At 39.2% G+C, this 23025-nt stretch overlaps 1 protein-coding gene across 1 annotated transcript; it reads right to left on the bottom strand.

The window, feature by feature from the left end:
- Nucleotides 1–195: 195 nt before the first annotated feature.
- tgm1l1 (transglutaminase 1 like 1) lies at nucleotides 196–22729 on the bottom strand. Its single transcript, XM_023965464.2, has 14 exons — nucleotides 22493–22729; nucleotides 17641–17939; nucleotides 17338–17529; nucleotides 14014–14265; nucleotides 8234–8352; nucleotides 7198–7305; nucleotides 6935–7112; nucleotides 5232–5370; nucleotides 4201–4393; nucleotides 3938–4091; nucleotides 3462–3746; nucleotides 1658–1818; nucleotides 1433–1569; nucleotides 196–1309 (listed from the first exon to the last, which is right to left on the bottom strand). The coding sequence occupies exons 2-14, from the start codon at nucleotides 17936–17938 to the stop codon at nucleotides 1165–1167; spliced, it is 2361 nt and encodes a 786-aa protein (XP_023821232.1). The 5' UTR covers nucleotide 17939; nucleotides 22493–22729; the 3' UTR covers nucleotides 196–1164.
- Nucleotides 22730–23025: the final 296 nt, after the last annotated feature.

The raw sequence follows: 23025 nt of genomic DNA, 5'->3' as shown, positions 1-23025 counted from the left end.
AAAGATTTCATGTAATCCATGGACACCAGTGAGGTTCACAAATCATTGAAGAAAAAAGGTTCAGCGCACTGTCTAGTGGGTCTAGATGACCCAACTCCCAATGTTAAAGTGCCTAGGATAGCACAAGGGTTACCCACCCCTAACCTTTATCCAGTCTGATCCGGTGTATCAAGAGAGTTGCGGGTCAGGCGTCAGTGACTTTTATGACTTTTATTATGATACATATACATTCCTGGAAGATAAAATACATTAATGTTAGGGTTATATATAGTTTTCTTCACATTATACAGAGTGTATTGAGTGCTGATGTTAGAACCAGGATCAGCTCTAGTATACAAACAATGATGGAGAATTACACACAAAAAATGCAAAGCGAGGACCTGGGGATTATTTTTCCATTTAAAAACTAAAAATGGGATAACGTGATACAGAAAATGCCTCAATATATTCGGTATAACGCGATTTGTGTGAAGCAAACATTTCACAGTACAATCCCTTCATAAAAGCCTTCATTTCATCAAAATTTTTCACATTCAAGGCCCACTCTGATCAGCTTTTGATCTATTTTCAAAGCATTGGTAGTATTTTATTATGATTGTCCCAAAAACTGTTGTTTTCTGGGAAATAGTTTCTGCGGTAGTTCATTAGAAATTTGCCTCTGAGTTGTAGGTTGGCAACCCCGCCCCACTTCCCGCTAGCTTATAGTCCCTCAAAACCCCAACCTCTTAGTATTTTCTATGTCATATATTGTTTTTTTTTCAAACTGCATTTTTTGAATAAAAAAATGCTTTATAATGGAATTTTAATCTTCATTTTCTCCGTATATCATGAGAAAAATGCCACAAAAACCTCTTAAAATCACCATTATTCTCATGGTAGTGGGTCTTTCAGAGCTGTACTACATATAGTATATACAATGTCTTCAAATGAGCAAGAATTGCACCTTCACGTGCTTTGCTCAGTGTCCTGAAGTGCATTAGTATTCGATTTTTAACTTTAATATACATTGTTAATAAAGTGTAGGCAATTTAAAAAAATAAAGGCCAATATTTCTGTTAAGACATGAAGTATCAAAAATCTTCCAGCAGTGAAAAAAAAGAGCTTTGGATGTTAGCTAACTATATAATTTGATTTAAAAAGTGGATCTATGGGAGGACAGGTTTCTCATTTTTCAAGGACAACAATGTCCGCCACTCCGTGCACTTGTGAGAGCTGTTTACAGTCAAGAGACGCCACCAGCTTCCTGGTTCCGGGTTGGGTGGGGATGAAGTGTTCGGTCAGGGTCACGGTCGAGTGACCGCCAACATCCCTGAGAGGGGAGGAGAGAAATGTACGTTTAGGTTTGTTTTCAAAAAAAGAGGAAGAGCAGACAAAGACAGGGAGGACCCAGAAATGGAAAGGGAAAAAAAAAAAGAAAAGCCCCCTTCCTCACCCGACAACCACTTCGTGACCCTTCTGAAGTCCCAGGCCCTCCACTCTGAACAGCACTCCCTTCAGCGTGCGCGGCAGCGGGTTGGTGAAGGTGATCTTGGCTGACATCTCTTTACCAACCACGGCTTCTCCTAGAGGCTGCCAGATCCCAAAAAAATCCTGTTATTTTAACGTTTTCCAAATCGATTAAAAATTACACTTATTCAAAAAAAAACAAAAATCCTACGGTTATTTTGAGGTCAGGTGTACGCAGCCTGAAAGTCATCTGGTTGGCCAGCACTTGCTTCGTTTCGGTGACCCTTCCTGAAAGGGTCATCATCAGAGCCGCCTGATCCACCAGCTGGTCCTGGTACTGCTGGTACGGCAGAACCCACTCAATGCTCTTTTCTGTTTAAAGAGATTTGACACGAGATGGTTTTTGTCTGCACGTTTAAACAATGTTATTCAACTTTTACAAACTTCACTTCTTTATAAGAAACTCAAGTCGTTGCATTTTATTCACAATACATAATAAATATATAAATATATATATATATATATATATATATATATATATATATATATATATACACACACACACACATATATATTATAGGCTTTCACATTTTCATACATGACTGTTGTGACTTGGGAAAAATATATCACATCCCCTGGTAGCACATGACTGGATACATCGAAAAGAAGGTTTGACTTCCAGATCGAAGCACATTTAAAAAAGGAAGGGATTAGTGCCACATAGGGGACCTGGCTGCAGACAAGATGGCGCCCGGACATCATTAGCCGGAAAAGGAAATTCTACAAGTTTTTAGAATTGTAGCACCTTTTACTAAAACCTTTTAACCCTTATGCTATCTTGTGGGGTCCAGGTTACATTTACGTGTTCTCCCTACCATGACAAAGGTGGATAGAGGTGAAGAGGATTTCATGTAATCCATGGACACCAGTGAAGATCACAAATCATTGAAGAAAAAAGGTTCAGCGCACTGTCTAGTGGGTCTAGATGACCCCACTCCCAACACGTTAACGGTTACGGGTTAATGTGATTAAACGGTGTAGTGTGCAAAATGATCTTAAATTATTTTATTTCTTTCAGAAAGGATATGAACAAAAGTGTTCAGATTTGTAAAACTGTGACTCCAGACCTTTAGCTTCAGTGTTTAAATTTTTTCTAAAACCGTAACTTTTCAACCCTTGACGCGATAAACGTCAATCGGCTAATTTCGTCGTGGAGAAAAGCAACTTTGCGGCGGCATCTGATACTTTACATGCATATCAAGCCACTTTAAAGTGTTGGATAATGGCACAAAGCTGCTTTTCTCTCCCGATCAGCGGATTCACAGTGATCAAGTAGTGTTTTGGGTCAGAGCATAGGAGGCTTTGACAGAGAGCGGAGATGTCTCTGGTGTTAACGTTTTTATGGCTTAAAACTGAAAAAAAGCTAACTGTTAGATTCGGTTGACTGTTGTATTTGTGTTTTTTGGACCAGATAAAAAGATTAAAAAAAAAACTCCTTCTAGGGATTTTGATTTATTCCCTCCTAATTCCTCGAGCTTCATTAGGAAGCTACTTTTGAAAGAATATTAGTTTTGAATTTCATAGATTTTGAGTTACAAAAGTGGCTTTCTAGTGTTGTTCCTACTTTTTTACCAGAATATTGTGGTAAAAAAAAATCCCTGGCTCAAGCTAAACGAAATGATATAACACACAATATGTACATATTAGGGATGTGGGCGTGGCAAAAAAAAAAAAACTCTGTTACCAAGGAAATACAAAAATGTACTTTTGCAGATTCTTCTAAAATTGCATAGACCTGTTCGTCACCCTTAGGCGACCAAAAAATGAAATGGTTGCTATGGAGATAAAACCAACAAAAAGCTGCCATTTTGAAAAAAAGTGTACGAATTTGCAGCTCTGACCAACAGAGGGCGGCGAAGGCGAGAGCAGTTTGCCCCTGCCATCCATACAACACAGTTTGAAGCTTTGATTTTGTTTAATATTTATAATAAAATAATGTAAAAAAAAAGGCAAACCTTCATTGGGCAAAAGCTCCACTAGTATCTGATCCTTCTTTATAGCGTTCTTCAGCACACCGGTGTAGTACATGATGGCAGCCTGGCTGTGCAGAGTCGCCCGGCGGGGCTGCGAGCTCATGTTCTTCACCACGATGCTCAGCTGGGCATCGGATCCAATGCGGGGCCCCTCGCCATCCATCTTCACTTCCACACATACATCTTCTGCTATGGGCGCAGAGTACACCTCTGGCTTGCTGCCATAGCGACTGGCCGTCTCCACGGCGATGCGCTCCTCCTCTGAACCTGGCGGAGAAGAGGGAGGAGAAGGGAATGGAAGATTTATTGGTGTGGATTCTTTCCAAACAAAGAGAGCAGTAAGGCTTATTTCTGCGCCTGGTGAGCAAACGGTATCTACAAGATGGTGGGATTTTATCTCCATGTCTGGGAAGTTGATCTGTGGTGGAATTATTCAAGTCACATTTGCCTTCCAGTACCTTCTGGGTGCTTGTACAGGTATGTGATGTCTTCCCGATCATCTGAGCCCACTGCTTTGGTGCTGATGCAGTGGCCCACAGCTTTTTTCTCAATGTGGACCTGACTGAAAGTACCGTCCAGGTTCCTCTGCCAGTGGATTTTATCACTGTTGACCTGAAAAACAAAAAAACAAAAAGCAAAACAAGGTCAGTTTTTGATTTTTAGGATTCACCACATCTTTTTGGAAAGAAAATTCCTGCTGCCATCAAGGATGACATCTCACCTCAGCGAAGACAAAAGGCACGTCGTGTTTTAGATAAACGTGACCGGAGCGGATGGCAATTAGGGAGGCGGGGCCACAGCGGAAGGTGCCCTGGCTCGTCTCCTGGGGGGTGGAGTCAACAGCCTGCCAGCCTCCATAACCAGGAGGCAGGTCTGGTCTGGCCATCCAGCAGTCATTCCACACATGGAAGTTCCTTAAAATAGAGAAATAAAAACAACATTCATATTTTAATATTTATTAATGATTCAATAAAGTTTGCATTCATTTGAATTTTTTATATTTTAGGTTTAATAGCAAAATCAATTTTTAAGTTTTATTTTTAATCTGCAATTCACAATTTATGGTTTATTTGTCTATAAAAATCATGAAATCATCTATTTCCAATGTGTTCTTTCCATTAGGATGAAGCTTTTTTTAGCCTAAACCAATAAATCGGTGGTGTTTTCTAGGACGTATGGTTTCTGCAGCGGGGCAGGAGTTTATTAAAAATTTGCCTCTGCGTTGTGGGTGGGACTGTTGACGCGGAGCAAGACCACCCCCACTTCCCTTCTCCCATCTGTTTACATGGTCTCCTGTTAGCCCCCTCACACCCCCAAAGCTAATATTGGTATTTGATTCACAAGCTTCTATGAGCCCTACATCGGCAGAAAAATGCCACAAAAGCATCTTAAAACACAATTTTCAAGGGCGAGGGCTTTAAAACGTGTACGTTCAACCAACAGCAACAACCAAAATGAACCTTTTTTTAGTGTAATCTATTCCAATAGAGCTAGTTGGCAGGATGCCTGAAAATATTTCTGTACATCACAGTTATTTTTCTGCTTTTTTGTTTAAAAATGCCAGTGGAAAACTAAGCATGATTTGAAAGGGCTGACAACACATGGCAGACGGTGTTTCTGCAGTATAAGAAGAGCTGCCATTTAATTCAAGCTGCATGATTTCTCTGAGGTTTCAACTTAAGTAGAGATGAGACTGTTTCCTTAAGGTAAAAGGCGTTTTGAGTTGTCTTTTCTCAGAGTCCATCATCTTACCAGACAGAGTCACTATTGAGCTCGTCAATCGGCTCCATGTTTTCATCGTAATACACGTCTGTGGTGAGAGACACGTCCGTGTCGTGTGCAGACTGGAAGTTGGTCACACTGCGGGTGGGGATTCCCAAACAGCGGAGGACTGAAAGCAGAAATCAAAAATGGGATTTTGTGAAAAAAACGAATTTTATGTTTTTTATGCTTTTTGTCACTGATCTTGAACATTTGTTAGCATTTATATGACCCTGGCTGAAGGAAAACAACACATGCAGCTCCATCCGTGATACAAGTAGCAAAAGTATGGAAGGAATGTCCCCTGCGTGATATTTTCGGAGGGCCACAGCTTTGGTCTGCTCCTGAGAGGTTCGGTCAGCTGCGTATTATGAGAGGTTCCTAACATACAAAGGATTAAGTGTTCTCCGCCAGACGCAGAGAACCACAACAAAATATTGAAATAGTTTTATTTAAAAATATGTCTAATTATTATAATACACGGTGAAAATGTATTGTAATGTAAAACAATTCTAATGACTATTTTAACTTAATTATATTTAAACAATATAATTTGTATTTAAAAATATGTACCGGTAATTGTATTACATTTTACTATCAAAAATATATTGGTTTTTTTACTCTTTAATATTTAAATTAATTAAAAATAATTAAATTTACCCTGCGACAGACTGGCGACCAGTCCAGGGCATCCCTTGCCTACGCCCAAGTGGCCGGGATAGGCTCCGGCAACCTCGTGACCCCGAAAGGGAATAAACGGTTAAGAAGATGAATGAATGAATATTTAAATTATAATTTGTAATTAAAAAATAGGTAATAATATTATAACACTATGATTTAAAATTTTTATGGGCCCAACGTTTTTATTTTAAAAAATTGCATTGTTATTTTTATTTCTAAATTTTATATATATATATATATATATAAAATAGATAGATAGCTACCTTATATTATTATATTTTCATTTAAAAATATTACTTTTATTTGTCAAATTGTTATAATACAATTATCGAAAATAAAATTATATTATTATTTTTAAATATTTAAATTCTTATTTAAAAAAATCATAATGGTATCTAAAATATACTATTTTATTCATATTATTCTGTTTAAAAATATATCATATTATTATAATATTATTATCATTCAATCATTTTCTACCGTTTTATCCCTTTCGGGGTCACTGGGCTGCCGGAGCCTATCCCGGCCACTTGTGGGCGACGGCAGGGGACACCCTGGACTGTTCGCCAGTCTGTCGCAGGGCTATTGAAAATATTTAACTTTTTTTATTATTTAAATAGGTCTTCTTTCTCTTTCGGCTTTTCCCATCAGGGGTCGCCACAGCGAATCATCCTTTTCCACCTCACTCTATCATTATTATTTAAATAGGTAATTTATTCTAATAATATTATCTAAAATACATTATTATTTTCAAATATTAACCAATTTTTTTTTAGGTCATATTATTTTCTAAAATATACTGTATTATCTGAAAATATTAAAAATAGTATTTCATTTCTAATCTTAATAGTATCTGAAACAAATGATATTATTTAAAACATTTTTCAATTTGTGGTAAAAAAATAAAAAACCTACAAGCCTGACTTTGATGATAAATCTTTTGTGTGACAATCAGCTCGTCTCTAAAAATACCCGTCTTGTTCTCACACACACCACATGTCCCAACGTCTCACCTGTTGTGGTGACCGCAGAGAAGACCCAGCACTGTCCATATTTCACCGGCTCCCCACCGGTCGAGTGGTATTTCCTTAGGATCTCTATACTGCTGGTCCACGCGTTAGGAGAGACGCCGTCAGAGTAATTCCCTGACCAATTCCCCACCAGAACGCCGAAGTCGTCCTGGATGTTTATCTGAAACGGAGCACAGTCAGACCTTCCCGCTTTAACATTTTAACGCGTTCTGTGTTTCTTTATTCTGTGGTTTCTGCATGCTCACCATGGCCGATATGACTCGGACCACGTTGATGGGATCTCGGCGACCAGACGGGGGCATGTCACTCTTTTCCAGGATGAAGAAGCACGCTTCCAGAATGCCTTCATGAAACTACAGCAATAACAAAAACAGAACTTTTACAGAAAAACTCTTTTCAAAAAATGCCTTGTGCTATCCAAGTCACATAAAAGTTGGGAGTGGGGTCATCTTGACCCTACAAGACAGTGCGCTGAACTTTTTTCCCCCAGTGATTTTTGATCTTCACTGGTGTCCATGACACCAGTGAGACAGTAAGACAGTAAAAGACAGTAAAACCTATCCACCTTTGTCCACCTAGACATGGATAGAACAATCTTCTTGTGTATAAATTATTCATATGTACTGTAAACAAATTAAAGTATACAGATGTGTTCAGCACACATTTGACCCTCAGTAACTATTTCTGGTAGTTTTCCAACTTCAAATTCTGGTGCTTTAAGTAGTTATCAAATTTTTTCTGTGAAAATGATCATAAATATAAAATAAATGATTTTACTCACATTTTTTTCCACTTACTCCCATGTTATTTTTAAAAAACAAGTAAGGCCAAATATGTTTGTGTCAAATATGTTTGTGCGCTGATCCCTCTCCACAAGAAGCTCTATGATCTGTTAGAAAAGTCTTCCTTTTTTCCCTTTATTTTATGAGTTTCTCCCTCTAATGGAGAAAGACGTCCTTACTCTGTTAACACAGATTAGTGGAAAATAATTTTTACTTAATTTACCTTTTTCTATTTTATCCCGATGATGACAGGTGAGGCTGTGCCTCACTTGCCTCACCTGACCGCACATCACTGGTTACTATTGAGCAGTTAGTTGTTTATTTTAACTTCAATTGTTTTTATTTTTCTTCAATGGCCCTTTAGGGGCTCCGTATGTCTCAATGTGTTTTCAAAATGTTAAATCAAAAGTATATACATAACACAGTTTTTAAAGATTTTTTCGCCTCCAGCTGAGGAAAATTGCAAGACGAAAAAATAATTGCTGCCGCCTGTCTGTACCTGTCCGAAGTTCCATGTGCGAGCGCCGATTTGTTTCTCTGTGCCGTAGTAAATTCTGCCGGTGTCGTTCAGCACATACTCCTTCCTCTGCTCCTCATCGTCCAGGAACACCGTGTCCTCTAAAAATGCACCAAAAAAACACATTTGTTTGTCTTTTATTTTGAAATATAAATTCAGCTTGGACAAACATTTTAGGAGGTTTTATTCAAATTCTCTTTTAAGGAGGTTTTTTTCTTTGTAAGTCTCTGTTCTTTTATGAACCCATGAGCAAATCACCAAAGAATGTTTGTTTTTTTACACTTTCTGTGTGAAAAGGTCAGGAAATACTTAAGAAACACAATGAATCCATTTTGGGGGGGGCGCTACCTCCTTTCTGGGAAACAGTTGTTTTTAGTGAAATCTGCACACAGACTCGGGTGTGGACGTCACACGAGCTCTGCAAACATCTTTTTCCATCCCTTTAATCAGACGCTATCGGAGGGGCGGGTAGACAAAAGGAGATCCGCACAGAGAGGCGGAAAGAAGGAAAAAATGAAGTAGAAAAGTTCCAAGAGTCACCGGGGGACAGAGAGGTAAAGTTGTGCTTCATGGGGATGGAGGGAGGAGGAGGAAGAGTAAAAGAAAACATGGTGTCTTGAGACTCAAACGAGCAAAGAAGGAGTGGAAGATGAAACCAACATCTGTTAGATACAGCAAATCTGTGGAATGTAGAAAAGAAAAACTTACACAGGAGGATATGAGGGAGGAGGCCGATGGGGTGATGCATTAGGGGTTAGGTCAAAAGGTGCAGCAAAGCAGGCTGGGAAAGGGAGGGACAAAAAAAAAAGAAAAAAGGGAGGAAACACACAGGAAGGCGATAAAAGCGAAGGAGAGGACAGGTTTCCACCATCTGGAAGGATTACTCTGAACTTGCCCTGTGGCGTTTTATACAGTAATTGTGGGATTTTCGACTTTTATGAGCATAAGGGAGAGATTGGGTTTTGGGAAGAAGAGATTGAAGAAGGGGGAAAAAGCGATTGGGCACGGTGCCCAAAGCAGCAGAGCCATAATAAAAGACACACAGCATTTTGGTTATCAAACGCAGGTCAGCCTAGGGCTGGAAAAATACTCCTCTTTAAAGGCAAATATCCGTCATATTTGCAGAAAGTGGACAAACAATAAATCCTGATTATCTCATGCTTCCTGAATAAAATATCATGCATGATGAAACTCATTAGAATGCAACCAAAATGCACTAAGAACAGCTGTTTAAAGCTGAAATGTTTTGTTTTTTTCTTCTACTAGATACATGGTCACAGAAGGGAAGGATTTATGAAGAGCTTCAGCCTGCTGCTTTAAAAAAACACAATCCAGTTGTGAAAATGAATGCAGGAGCTCAGGAACGCTTTTGTGATCCACAGCCAGTAAACGCAACATCTACAAGTAGAAACCCTGCATGCATTTTGTTTAACCCTTTAAACAAAAATGGGCCCATTTTCACACATCAGAGCGGGTCGATTTAGACCCGCTCTGATGACAGGAACACAATCTAAATGCCGTGCCACACAGCCACTAATGACATTTTACGCACTTTCCACATATAAAATTACCGCCTTTCGTGATACGTGCATGATAATTCATAAGTGTTTCTCGCGTTCGTCATTGGTCGAGGGTTTCGGCCGACGGGTATTCACGTGAATTCAGTTTTGAGCTGTTCAAAAGTTTTGGCCAGTCGAGAATGATGCAGTTTATGCGGGATTATTACGTAAATCCAGTGGCGGACCGCGCATTACACACCCGGACCTTCAGTAGTGCTGCGTCTGAATCCCTCAACCCCTCATGAACCATTTCACGATGCAGAAACTAGCTTTGCATTGCATATTGAAAATTCCTGTAGCCACAATAAATGCCTCTAAATAAACAGAATCAACAAAACAGCAAATAAAAAAAACTTGTTATGTAACTACAGCCAGCACAAAACATTGAAAATAACCACATAAAATAAAATTTTCAATGTCTGGTCCACCTTTATTAATGAGTCCACAAAAAAAGTTACATTTTTATTTTATTTTACTTATTTATTGTTGTTTTTTTTCTCTCTCTCCCTATTTCTTTCCACAAACTGTTCTTGTAGTCTGTTATTGTTGCCTTTTTTGAAAATATGTTAAAAAGTCAATCAAAAAGAAATTAAAAATAAAAAACATTATAATAACCACATACTTTTGAATATTATTTATTATAATATTTATCATTTCACTCATCGAAAAAGACATAATCCATTGTTCTCTGTTTCCTCAAAAACCGTCCATCACCCTGCCATGTTGATTATCGCCAACATGGCAGAAAACTAACCAACAAAGACTTTTGTGTCTTTGTTGGAATCAGAAGCACATTCTGTCATTTTTTTGTCATATTGTCGCACAGAAATATGCGTTCAAAAACAAGCTGCCGCCCATTTAAGATGAACAGATGTGAGGAGGAAAAGGTATATCCGTCATCCTTCCAGCTAAAGAGCCGAGATACCATCTGGCTGAGTGTTCAGCACACCGACAAAATAGTTCCAGTGATGGTTGATTTTGGACGTACATAAGATAATTATAAAGCTGAATGATGTTTAAGGGGTTTTGAAAGAAAGATGACACAAGAGCCAGTCAACACATGTTTGCTTTTTTTAAAGCCAAAATAAATGTTGAGGCAGAAAAGTGAGGCTGTAAAGTGAGACTTTAAGTGCTATGGTGGTCTCACTTCTGCTAGGACCTCTGATCTCCGGAAGAATGTCTGGGTCCACGGAGATATAAAATCTACAGAAAAAGAACATTTTTGCCCTCAAAAGGTACCAGCAATTTATCCATTTTGGTCCTAGAATGTAATTCAGAAAAACAGACTCACTGCTTCAAGTCCTCTTAACACAGAAGAAGCCAACATTTGGGTGAACGTGCGCAGAATCTTGAACGGACACCGAGGTTAGAACTGATCTACCCTGCAACACGGACAGATGAAACACTGGCCAAAGCCTGGAGTCTTAAAACTGCCTGATTATTTTAAGTTATATCATTTTTAAGGTTTATTTCCTGATTTTTTTTATTTTTTTTATTTGTTTTAGTTTAAGTTCTAGTAAACAAAATTGAAAATTATTGTGATCCGCCCCTGCCACCCCCTCCTGACCTGCCCTCATTGGCTGAGCCACTTGCCCTCCCTCTGCCCCCAACACCCTGGTCAGAACTGCACGTGACAAATTGGTGGAAAAAATACACTTTTTTTTCTAAAGGGTGGAATTCCTGATGGCTTCATCTCCATAGCGACCATTTAATTTTTTGGTAGCCTGGGGGTGACGAACAGGTCTATGTCATTTTTAAAAGAATAGGCAAAAGTAAATTTTGGGGGATTTCCTTGGCAACAGAGGTTTTTTGTTAACCACGCCCGCATTCCTAATACGGTCATATCGTATGTCATATTGTTTTGTTTACTTAGAGCCAACGACTCATGTATCACATTTTTCACACTATTAAGGTGCGCCTTTGGTGGAATTCCACAGTGGAATGTCACTTTTGCGCGCTCTCCACGCTAACGCCGTTTAAGGTATACAATTTCTAACTCAAACTTTCTGTCCCTTGTTCACTTCCCTTGCCCAAATATGGGCATGGGTAATGCTTTTATACCCCTCTTCAAGAATATTGGTTATGCAAATCTTGTCTGTGTGCATAAGTTCATTTCAGACTATGCACCCTGTGATGTCAATCTTCTATCATTAATGTATGAATATACCTAAAACCTGTAAACCGTTGAATGCCGACTATTTGTTGGTGTGCGTTGGTGTGTCTATGTGAGAACTAAGTCATGCAATGTACTACCTCCCACTCTCTCCCTCTCTTTTCCATTTTCAGAGTGGTCCAACAAGGAATGCATGTAAAATAATTATAAAAAAAATATAAAGCTTGGCCTCAAATACAAAAGGGGTTTATACAAATATACCCCTCGTTTGTTTGAAGATCCATAAACCCCCATTGTAACAGCAAAATATGTCCAACACAAGAGGCCTTCAGCTTTGATCTGCACTCTCAGGTGTTGGACAGGACAAGTTAGTAAAAAAAACAATTTTTTTCCCAAGTAGCTTCCCAATGAGACTGAAATCCCCAGGAGGAGTTTAAATTTGTAGAAGGTACTAAGGTCAAATGAAACTTCGGTTGAGTTTGTAGACTTTAATTAGCGGTGTGTGAGACCTTTTGTGAAAAATAACTTGAAAATAACTTGGACAAAAGCTTCTTTTACCTTATTCTGCAAAAACCAGATAATTGCCAGATTTCCCACTTTGCCAGGAATTTGGTGCCAAGCTGTAGATCCTGTGGTTCTGTTAGCTTTCCTGTACTCAAGGACAGATCTCTCATTTAATTTCATTAAAGTCTTCTGTGCTTTGTTTTTTCTTTTAATCTTATTTTTATTTTTTTTGGTAAACTTTTCCAATCAAAACCAAAAGTTGTTCCTCCCAAACTAAAAAGCTAACTTAATGGTCACAAAAACCATTTGACTTCTTTATATGACATAAATATGACACCTAATGAGGGAATCACTGTAGCTTTTTTCAGCCGGAGGTCCATGCATTAATCCAATAAGGCAAACTACATTTGTAACGTTGGACACAGTGAAGATGTCTTTTGGAATAGAAGCGTATAGTTCATGGCTTACTATTAAGAACTTTTTTTTCCACAAAGTAAATTTGTTGCCTAAACCAGTGAGACAAGGTTTGCCTAATGGGTGTCATGTGCTCCCATGATGCAGACTTTGGATGTTACAAAGTTAAAAAAGGTCTGACGGTTAGTTTCACACTTGATTACTTGTGTTTACTCTGTTTATTTGAAATATTTATCTCATAAATACATTTAGGTTAAACCACAATTAGCCACTGTGTAAAACATTGGGATGTAAAAATTCATTTGAACAACGGTTCACTTCATATCATAACTTGTAGTTGATGGTATGACTTATAGTTAGTATTGGTTCATGTTTGTCTGATCAGATTCATATCATAGTTCATCCTTGACAATAAGATTCATAGTCGATATTGGTTCATTTTGAACGACCCGATTCATTGACATAACCCTTAGTAAACGATGTAACAAATGTATAATGTATCACAGGGGTTTGCCCTTGAAAACCAATTGAAGGTTTGGATTTTAGAGCAGGTTTTTTTTGTTACCTCTGGCAGTACTCCAGTAAAGTGCTGTTAATTTGCCCGTTTGCACATGTTTCCCTCATGTTTCGGTGTCTTCAAGTCTAACGGCAACAGCCGATTAAAAATGGGGGCCATATGTTTCATAAATGAGGCTGGTTGTGGTCTGTTTCATCTTAAAGGAACACTGTTTTGATCTCAAATGTTGCTGAGAGCGGTGCTCTTTTTGGTCGGCCAAGTGTTGCAGAAGTCTTGATCCTCAGCCAATGGAGTTATATAACCAAAAAAAACTCTAACCAGTTGATAGACAGCAACACTCTTTCAGCTGGCCTTTCTCACCCAGATTTTAATCAGGAATCTTTTTAGAGATCAGAGAAGCCCTCATCAAACTATTTGCTGTCAAATTGATAAAAAAAAGAGGTTTGCGAGATCGCTGCTTAGTACATTACATCCCAGATGAGCTGCAACAGACAACGTTCTTGCCAAACAAAATTAACATTCTAAGAGAAAACGCAAAAAAACCTTCTTCCAGATCAAGGCACATTATGTAACACACATTTCTTATCAAATGTTTTCTCTTTTTTTCCCCCACATTCCAAACCTTCTGGCCTGTTCCCACCCACCACTGACTTACCTTCACACCAAGGGTTGAAGAGTATGACGATGTTCTTGTCCGGATTGTGAGTGTTGGCCGTTTCATTTTTCACATGGCGACTGGTGACGGTGAAGCCGTACAGGCCCACGACGGCGTTGGCTGGAGAGTTCACGGACAGCTTGATCTTGTTGTCGCTTTGATCGGTAATCTTGGCCTCCCACCGTCCGTCCTCCAGGTGGTCCACCAAGGGGATGATGATGTGGGTTCCTTTGGACACCAAAGGCAGCGGCCCTGCACCAGACAGATACAACTTCTTATTCGTTTGCACCATGACTTTGTAGTTCTTTAAAAAATATATATATATTCATTTTTGTTTTGCGGAAAAGAGCTACTTTTCAGTCTCCTGGTTCCATTAAAAATTATTAAAGTCATGAATGTCCATTGATCCTGTTACGGGTGATTAATTATTTAAAGACAAATTAGCATGTTATTTATTTTTTTATTGCGTTAATCTCATTTTGAATTTTGTAAAGGCAGTTTTACACAGCCACTAGTTACTATTTTGTGCATTTTCCACGTATGAAATGTCAGTCTTTCGTAATACATGTATGATATACGTAATACTTAAGTGCGTTTTTCATTCTTCGACGTGCGCAAATGTCCTTTGAGGGTTTCGGCCAACGGATCTTTACCTGAATTCAGTTTTGAGCTGTTCAAACTTTTTGATCGGACTAGAAATACACAGTTTATGCGTATTGTAGGTAGTTTATATAGAATTATTGTTCATGATTTTTTGCAAGAGGCATACGCAATTTGTGCCGTTCCACAGATGTCTAACAGACTTCTTACGCATGAACCACCGTTTTTTTTTTCCGTGATTGACTTGTACTTCTGTTGTTTTCATGCGGTTCGTTTGTAAATGGCGTAAATGTCATATACTTATATAGCGCTTTTCTACCTACAAGGCCCAAAGCGCTTTACAGTCACAGACCCACTCAGTCACACACTGGTGGCGGTTCCGCTGCCGAACACTGGCGCCAACCTACCACCAGAGGCAAGGCGGGGTTCAGTGTATTGCCCAAGGACACATCGACTCATGGGCGTGCAAGGCGGGAATCGAACCTGCAATATTAAGATCATGGCTTGACCGCCCTACCGCTGCACGACGGCCGCATTTGTGATACATCTGTGATACATCTGTGACATTTCACGTAAAGAATAACAACTTTTCTCATTTTTTCTCACGTTCAGAACAGACCAAAAGTTTGGACACCCCTTCCCATTCATTTGAATGAGAAGGTGTGTCCAAACTTTTGGTCATATATTTTCATGTATGACCAATTTTCATCCGTGCAATATTCACATAATGTACATAGTGGCTGTGTGACACGGCCTTGAGGGATAATGCTCAACGATGTATCCGCTATCATAATTCAATGGTGGACGGAGGCAACGTTTGCTTCTGTGCAGTCCATTCATTTCTATAGTGGACACTTTGGAGGGCGCTTTTCCGGCATATACCATGGTTCCTTACCAAAGGAAGAAATATTTAAATAAAGATTTTAAAAAAAACTTTCATAAAGCCAGATTTTTAGCTGTATATTGAACTTTTACTGCTCCACGATGTCACATATTAAAATGAAAATACCTAAAATAACAATTTTTACAGCAGTTATTGGGTTAGATTAAAAATAGATTATAATTACAGGTCAAAAATAATGAATCGCTCAAAAAGATTAAAAAATAAAATAAAATAAACAAAACCTCCAACATGCATGCACACAATGCATGAACCCTATGGGAAAACAAAATAAGTGTGCATGCATTGTCTTTACAGCTGGCCCAAAATTTTACCCCACTACGTGACCTAATATTTAATTCTCTAAGCTGACGATCCCATTGGTTCATTTAAAAAAAAACAATGAAAACTTTCCTGTGAGCTGCTCGTTCTGCAGCAACCACCGATTTCTGAAGCAAGAATAGTATTTATCAAGAAGCATTGTTCTCTGGCTGACTGCAGTGAAGCCTCCCTGCCCTTCCTTTCTTCCCCCTCAGGTGTTTATTTAAAGGGAGTCTGTTGAAAACGATCTTTTTTTCTTTTATTATTAAAAAAAAGGGGGGAAATTCTTTGGTTAGCTCTACGGATCTGAAATCATTTGGGGTATAAACATTCTCATGCAAGTGCAACTGAGAGCGAAGGTATTTCTCTCTGCACTGGCTGACTGCAAATCACTACTGTGAGGGTGATGTAATGCCCTGCTTCTCCCAAGTGGGCGGAGTTGAGGCAAGTAAATGCCAGAGGTGGTGTCCAGTGTCCCGTGGTTTGGAATCAGTTCACTGAAGAGTGCTGGCTTGAATCCAGAGTGTGTTTTGCTGCTATGGTTGGCATGCTGCATGGTTTTAAATGCACTAGCTAGCCGTTTATTTTCTTTTACACTTTGCTCACACATGGATGTAATATTGGTTTAGAGGCCCTCCATCAGTTTTACAAATGGTAAACAGTGGCACTCACTCCTTGAAGCCAGGAATCTGTGGCTCTGCAGCGTTCTCAAAATTGCCACCACTGACCCCTTTGCGTGCAACATGGAACATACCTCACATGCCTCAACTTTTACCCCAGAATAGTGTACAGTTTATTTTTACAGACTCACATGCAGTGAGTAGTTTCAACTTGTGATATGTTTTGGCAAAAATGCTTTCAATTCTCTGTGTCTGGCTCGCTTGAGCCATTGCTGTGGTTAAAGCTAACCTATAGTTGTTTTATCAAACTAGCCTACAGTAAATATAGGCTACAAAACCTTTTAACAGACAATCCAACATTCCTCGTGTCATTCACTTTGCAGAAAATTTTGACAAATCAAATCGACATCACACTGAAAAATCTTGCTGAATCAGTTTTAATATTTTGTAAAAGTACAACTTTATTTCCATGAAGTTTTTTATTTTAAAAAACCATCACTTTCTCCTTTTAAATATATGACCCTTTAAATCATAAATTTACAATTTTATTCATAAATAATTGTTTTCTAGTAATTGTAGAACTATTTTGATTTATATTTTCATAAAACTTTTTCTCAGAATTTTACTACTTTTTTCTCATATATTTAAATACGTTTTTTTATGGTAGGCCTAATACTCCGTCATACATCCCAAACTATCAGAATATTTGGGCATTTTTGCATGTTATATATTTTTAGTACATTTTTTAAATCATTATAAACATCGGTTGCATTTTATCGGGCTTATGTTGCTCTTTTAATTAATTTTAATTCACTTTCAGCATTCGACCTGATTTGTGTGTCCACTGCCTCAAAATCAAAAAGTTTTAGACCCACAAGGCCCGGTTCTTGTATTTCACGATACCTGTTTTTAGCTCCAGGAGTATCTTATCGGTGTCTGGGTCATACGGACGGTTAAGCTCCATCTCCATCTGGAAGGTCTGTCCTCTGCGGATGATCAACTCATCGCCGTGGTACAAGTCGGTATGATGCTCCTTTCTGTTCTGACCAGTTCTGGAGCTGAGAAGGTCCACTGAGCACACCTTCAGCTTTATTTCTGACAAAAGATTGTTAGATCTTAAAGATAGAAATGTGATTTGGTGCTCTGTAATATATTTATTGTTTAGAATATTAAAAAACAAGAACTAAACTCAAAATGTAGGGATACCTTCCATTTCCTTTGCTTCTCCATTCTCAGGTTTGGGTTTGGTGGGCTCGGGGCTGATAACGGGAGGTGGGGTGGGGCTTGGGACTTTCAGCTCCACTTTGTCTGTGACGTCATAGGAAGAACTGTTCTGACGCTTGCAGCAGCACGGGCAGATCTTCCTGAACCAGCGGCGGCAACCTCCATCTTCCCGCTTCTTTTCCTGCCTCTGAATGGAAACCTCCACCCTGGTGGGCGGGGCAGCACCTGGAAAACGCCCGACTTCAGAGGCCCCTCTGACTGTTAACCGCTCGCCTGGCATTCTGAAAGAGAATAAAAGTTTACGGTACAATGTTACAGGTACATGTTACACAGTTTCTGTTCATGATTTTCCTCTTCTAACCCGTACATTGTGTTCGGGACCCGAACTTCAACATTTGGCGAAGCAAATGCCAAATATTATTACTTTAATATATTAGAAATTGATAATAAAAAAAACAAATGTATTAATTTTGCACTTTGTGAATCCAAATATGCATCAAACCCATTCAGCTCCAAAATTCCCTTAATTTAAGATCTACCTGTAAGCAAAGAGATTAGTCTATTTTTTTATGGCTGTAAATAAATGTAGGCATCAAGGGGTTAAATAATAATGCAAAAAATATTTCATTTCACAAAAATCGATTTTTGCTGATTCAGAACTCACAAGAGAACATTTTATAATGTAACCTGTAACAAATAATCATATTTTAGAGTCAATAGGCTTTTATTCCATTAAACTCTGCTCAAACGTTTCATATATCCTACAAATTTCCTGATGTTAATAAAGCGTCAGACTAGCCCACACTGAAATCTGAAGCCATTATTTATTGTGTTATCTACCAGAACTCCTACAAACAGCTGGATTTCATCTCCGGCTCCCAACCTTCCTTTGAGAATCAGCAGCCAGCTGCAGAGCAGAGTAGGTGGACGGTGTTTTCAGTCACATAATCATTCATTACAGACCACCCTGAAACAACACGGTTAAGACCTCAAAGAAACCTGATCACCACAGCTGGCTAACCCTTCCTCTCCATCCCTGCATGCTTTCTGTCCCCAGAAGCTCTAATGTCCGAATGACTCTGTTGTAGAAAGTACGAATGCTGGCAGAGTGGAGTTTTCTCCTCTCCGTCTGCATCTTCTCTGCCTGTCAGCAGAAACCATTTCACCGTAACCCTTGTGCTATCCTAGGCACTTTAACGTTGGGAGTTGGGTCATGTAGACCCACTACACAGTGCTCTGAACCTTTTTTCTTCATTGATTTATGATCTTCACTGGTGTCCATGGATTACATGAAATCTTTCCACCTTTATCCACCTTTGTCATGGTAGGAAGAACACGTCAATGTAAGGGTGGGGTCATCTAAGATAGCACAAGGGTTTTAACACCAGGGCCTCCTTATAGCTGTGTTCTCGTAAAATGCTAACAAGAGCTTTTTAAAAGTGCATTGCTGGAAAAAAAAAACATGTAACGCTCATAAAGGGGATTTTTGAAACCCCCTTTTCTCTCCTGTGACTCCTAAAAGCATTTAAAGTTCCACTCCGATCATCTTTTGATCTATTTTCAAAGTCTTCGCCGTGGTCTTTTAATTATGATTGTATATATTTAGGTACAACAAACTGTCTTGTTGTCTGGGACATCGTTTCTCCAAAGTTGTGGGCGGGACTGTCGGTGAGGAGTAAGTCCACCTCTACTTCCCGACATCCATCTGCTTACACGCTCTACCGCTAGCTTACAGTCTCTCAGAAATCCAACTTAATGCAATACGCACACATCGGGCATGTGTGGTGTTCAAGAAAACTTTTAGCGCTTTTAGCACGTTAGTGCATGTACGCTTGTTTGACTTTTCATCAGAAGTGACCTCATGAACACACGTTTCCGATTTTCCCGGTGTGAACACAACAAAAATGTCGAGCAATATTGGCGCTGTCCAGCCGTCCAGTTTTGAGCCCGATGTCGGCTCAGACGAGGAAAAACAAAGAGATTACTGGATCTAGAGAGCCGTAGTAGCTTCTTCGTCACACCCACATCTTTTTTTTTCTTCTGTTCCTGATTTACAACAGTTTGAATAAAGAAATACAAAGAAATTCAATATTGAGCTTAATTTTCTCGCTATATGTCCTTCATGATCACAAGAACAGGTTAAAAACGCCAAAACACAATTTTTATCGGAGTGGGTCTTTAATTGTGAAAACTTGTAACAAAATGCTCATGAACGGGTCTGAAACCTCTGCTCCCCATCATTCCCATAGCACTTTTTGGCAAGAGCAAAACAACTGCAGCTCTTTCCATGACAACACAGGTCAGTATCTGCAAAGGGCGTTTACTTCAGCATTTCTGCACATCATCACGCTCCCTGTGTGTTTACAGTGCATGTTAGGCTTTAAAAAACTAGTTTCCACTTGTCAAGAGAAGAGCGCTCCACGGTCTGAGGCATTACATCCAACCAATGCAAGCCTAACCTCATCTGCTGAAACTGACTGTGGGAGAAAGTGCTGTGATCACAAATCACCACAAAGGTACGTTAACATTGGGAGTTGGGTCATCTAGACCCAATAGACCACCTAGGATCGTCTTAAATCAGCAAATGTAACAGCAGGTGGTTTGATGTCAGCAGCAGGGATTCTAGTTGGGGTTCTGGTTCTGTTTTATGACCGCAAATTGATTTTCAAAAACCTGTTAAAGTTTTCAACTTTGGTAAACTAAGAAGCTGGACGGATTGCTGGGGCATTGTGGGTAATGTAGTCAGGATCCTGGTGGAGTGATATACATTCCAAAAATACTTCATCTTATGAACCAAAGTGCTACAACCTGCAGCCCCGGAGCTACAGATTACAGACCCCTGATTTAGGCCAAACTTACAAGTTCACTTTTCAGGGTTCATACTTTCCCTTTTTTTATTTTATTTGTTTATTTTGAAGAGGCTAATATTTAGTGAATTTACTTTAATGGACTAACAAAGCGACCTAAAACTGCAGAGCAGCAAGATTTGCTTTTGAGTTGTGGGCGGGACTGTTGGGAGTAAGCCCGCCCCCACTTCCCATGTCCCCAAATTGCTTACACCCTCTCCTGCTAGCTAACAGCCACGAGGAAATGTTCAAAAACCCAATTTTCATTGAAGTGGGTCTTTAAATATCCAAAAAAATGCAAAGAAGCTGCTTCTAGATCGATATATCGAGGGTTGAGTATTCAGGGACACAGAAGTTATGTGACAGGGGTCAAAGGGCAGAAAGCAGCTGTTAGGGTTGTAGGGACGGACCCTCAAAAGCCATTTGAGAAGAATGCACAAGTGTGTTTGTGTGTGACAAACTTGTGATTTTTCAACTCTGGGATTTCCTGAGTTCTACTGCCGGTCAGAAAACCCCCTCCTTCCTTTTATTTTATGTCATTCGCAGCTCTTCCTAATATTTGTCAGAGAGACTCGTGGTGATCATTGTGACAGATAACTTGAACTCACTGAATGGATTTTGCAACATCACCTCCACCCAAAACCACTTCCACTTTTAGGTGGGGTTATTTCAGAGTGAAATGTTTTTTTTAAGGGGGAAACAGAAAGTTGACAGACTAAAGTGCTGAAAAAATAAAAACGGAAAATGTTGAATTACTATAACAACTCCTGACTTTTCTGCCAAATTCCTGCAAATAAGAAGCAGTTTCCTTAAGGCCATGTCACACAGTCGCTACAGTACGTACATTTTGCTCATATTGCACAAATGAAAATTGGTCATACTTGAATATACGTGGAAAAAGTGAGAAAAGTCGTGGTCTTTACGTGAACATTTCACAGATGTATCACGAATGAACCACGTTCAAACCACAGAGGTAAAAATAAACCATGCAAAGAACACGTAAGTTAACGTAGAACACGAACCGTATGTGATTATTGTGCTGTTTCTATGCAGTTCATTAGTGATTCTTGCGTCAATTACATCGATTGAACGTGATATTTGCGCCGTAAAGACGACATAAAAGTTATACATCGGTGGTACACGTGTGAAGAGGCGTGGAAAGCCACTCATATGCAAATGTTCCTCGCAAAAGTCACCCACAGTTGCATAAGATTTACGTAAAAAATACGCATAAACTTACGTATATCACACACGTATCCCGAAAGACTGAAAAATCAGACGTGGAAAATGCGCAAAATGTAACTAGTGGGTGTGTGACACGGACTTTATTCGAATCTGCTTGGTTTTGGAATTTACGAATTCAAAAAACGTATCAAAAATTGAAAGAGGAATTCTTACCACATTGTCCCCCTTTCCTTATCTTTTCTTAAATGCTTTTCTCCCTTTTTTTTCCTCCATTTTTATTGGCACGACAACGTTACTGCTCCGCTCAGATAAGACTTGGAAATTGTTAAACATGTTTTAATTAAAAAACAAATGACCAAGCCCAGCCTGTGTGGTGATTTTGGATTCAAATCCTGTAAATTTTTTTCTCATTTTTGATCAAAACATATGAAGCTACAGTTGTTTGGCAGCAAATCCCTAAGTTGAAAACAAAAACAAAAGCACCAATATGTAAAGATGCATGTAAATAAATAAAAAAAAGGATGATGTAGCACGAAAGATGTCAGAAAACAATGGAGGATGCTTTCTCTAAATGATGGAAAAATAAAACCTTTGAGGTGCTTAATCTGATAAAAACAGATTTTTTTTAAATCAAGAGATAGAAGCTTTGTGGATTGTTGAACCAAAAATACTTTGTAAAAAAAAAAGGGGTATTTTTAGGTCCAAAAAGGGCAAAACTGTGACAATAACTAGAATTTTAACAGTTGTTGAGTACCTGAATAAAAAACAACAAACTAAACACAATAAACTGAGTTTTGTCTTACTTTTCTGCTTGGATTCCTCTTCAAACTTTCGGTGGAACTTCTAGTTTTTCCCTAAGTTGGATAAAGTTTAGTCCGGCTCCGTTTTTGGATCTGAACGCTTGTGCGCCTGTCCAGGAATGCGCGGTACTTATGGTTGTCACCCACCCCTCTGTCTGACTGCTCAGCCCAACACACCCCACCCCTTGCGGGCTTCAATTTCCCACTCCCACCAGGAGGTCGCTCGTGTTGGTGCGTAATGGCGCACGCATTTGCGCTCAGGCGAGGACGCGCGCGCGCTCCCACAGACAGAGGAGGGAAGGTTTAGGAGCTTTCCTCAAACGTGTAGAAAGAACAGATCATCTGTGCTCCTTTTTCATGGCTATCTAAGTTACACAACCACTCAATGACACACAAAAACACACTTTTCCCTCACTTTATTGAGATGTTTGCTTTTAACTTCCTTTCCCTGCATCCTCTGGTTAAAAGCAAAAATCTCAGCCTGCAGACCCACATAACCTCTTACTAACTCAAGTCCCAGTCCTGTAAACTATCTC

The sequence above is a fragment of the Oryzias latipes genome, chromosome 17 (genome assembly GCF_053564925.1).
Source record: "Oryzias latipes strain Hd-rR chromosome 17, Olatipes_Hd-rR_3.1".
In the NCBI taxonomy this organism is placed as follows: Eukaryota; Metazoa; Chordata; class Actinopteri; order Beloniformes; family Adrianichthyidae; genus Oryzias; species Oryzias latipes.
Note: the sequence above shows the minus strand (reverse complement) of the source record. Positions and strands in the feature narration are given on the sequence as shown.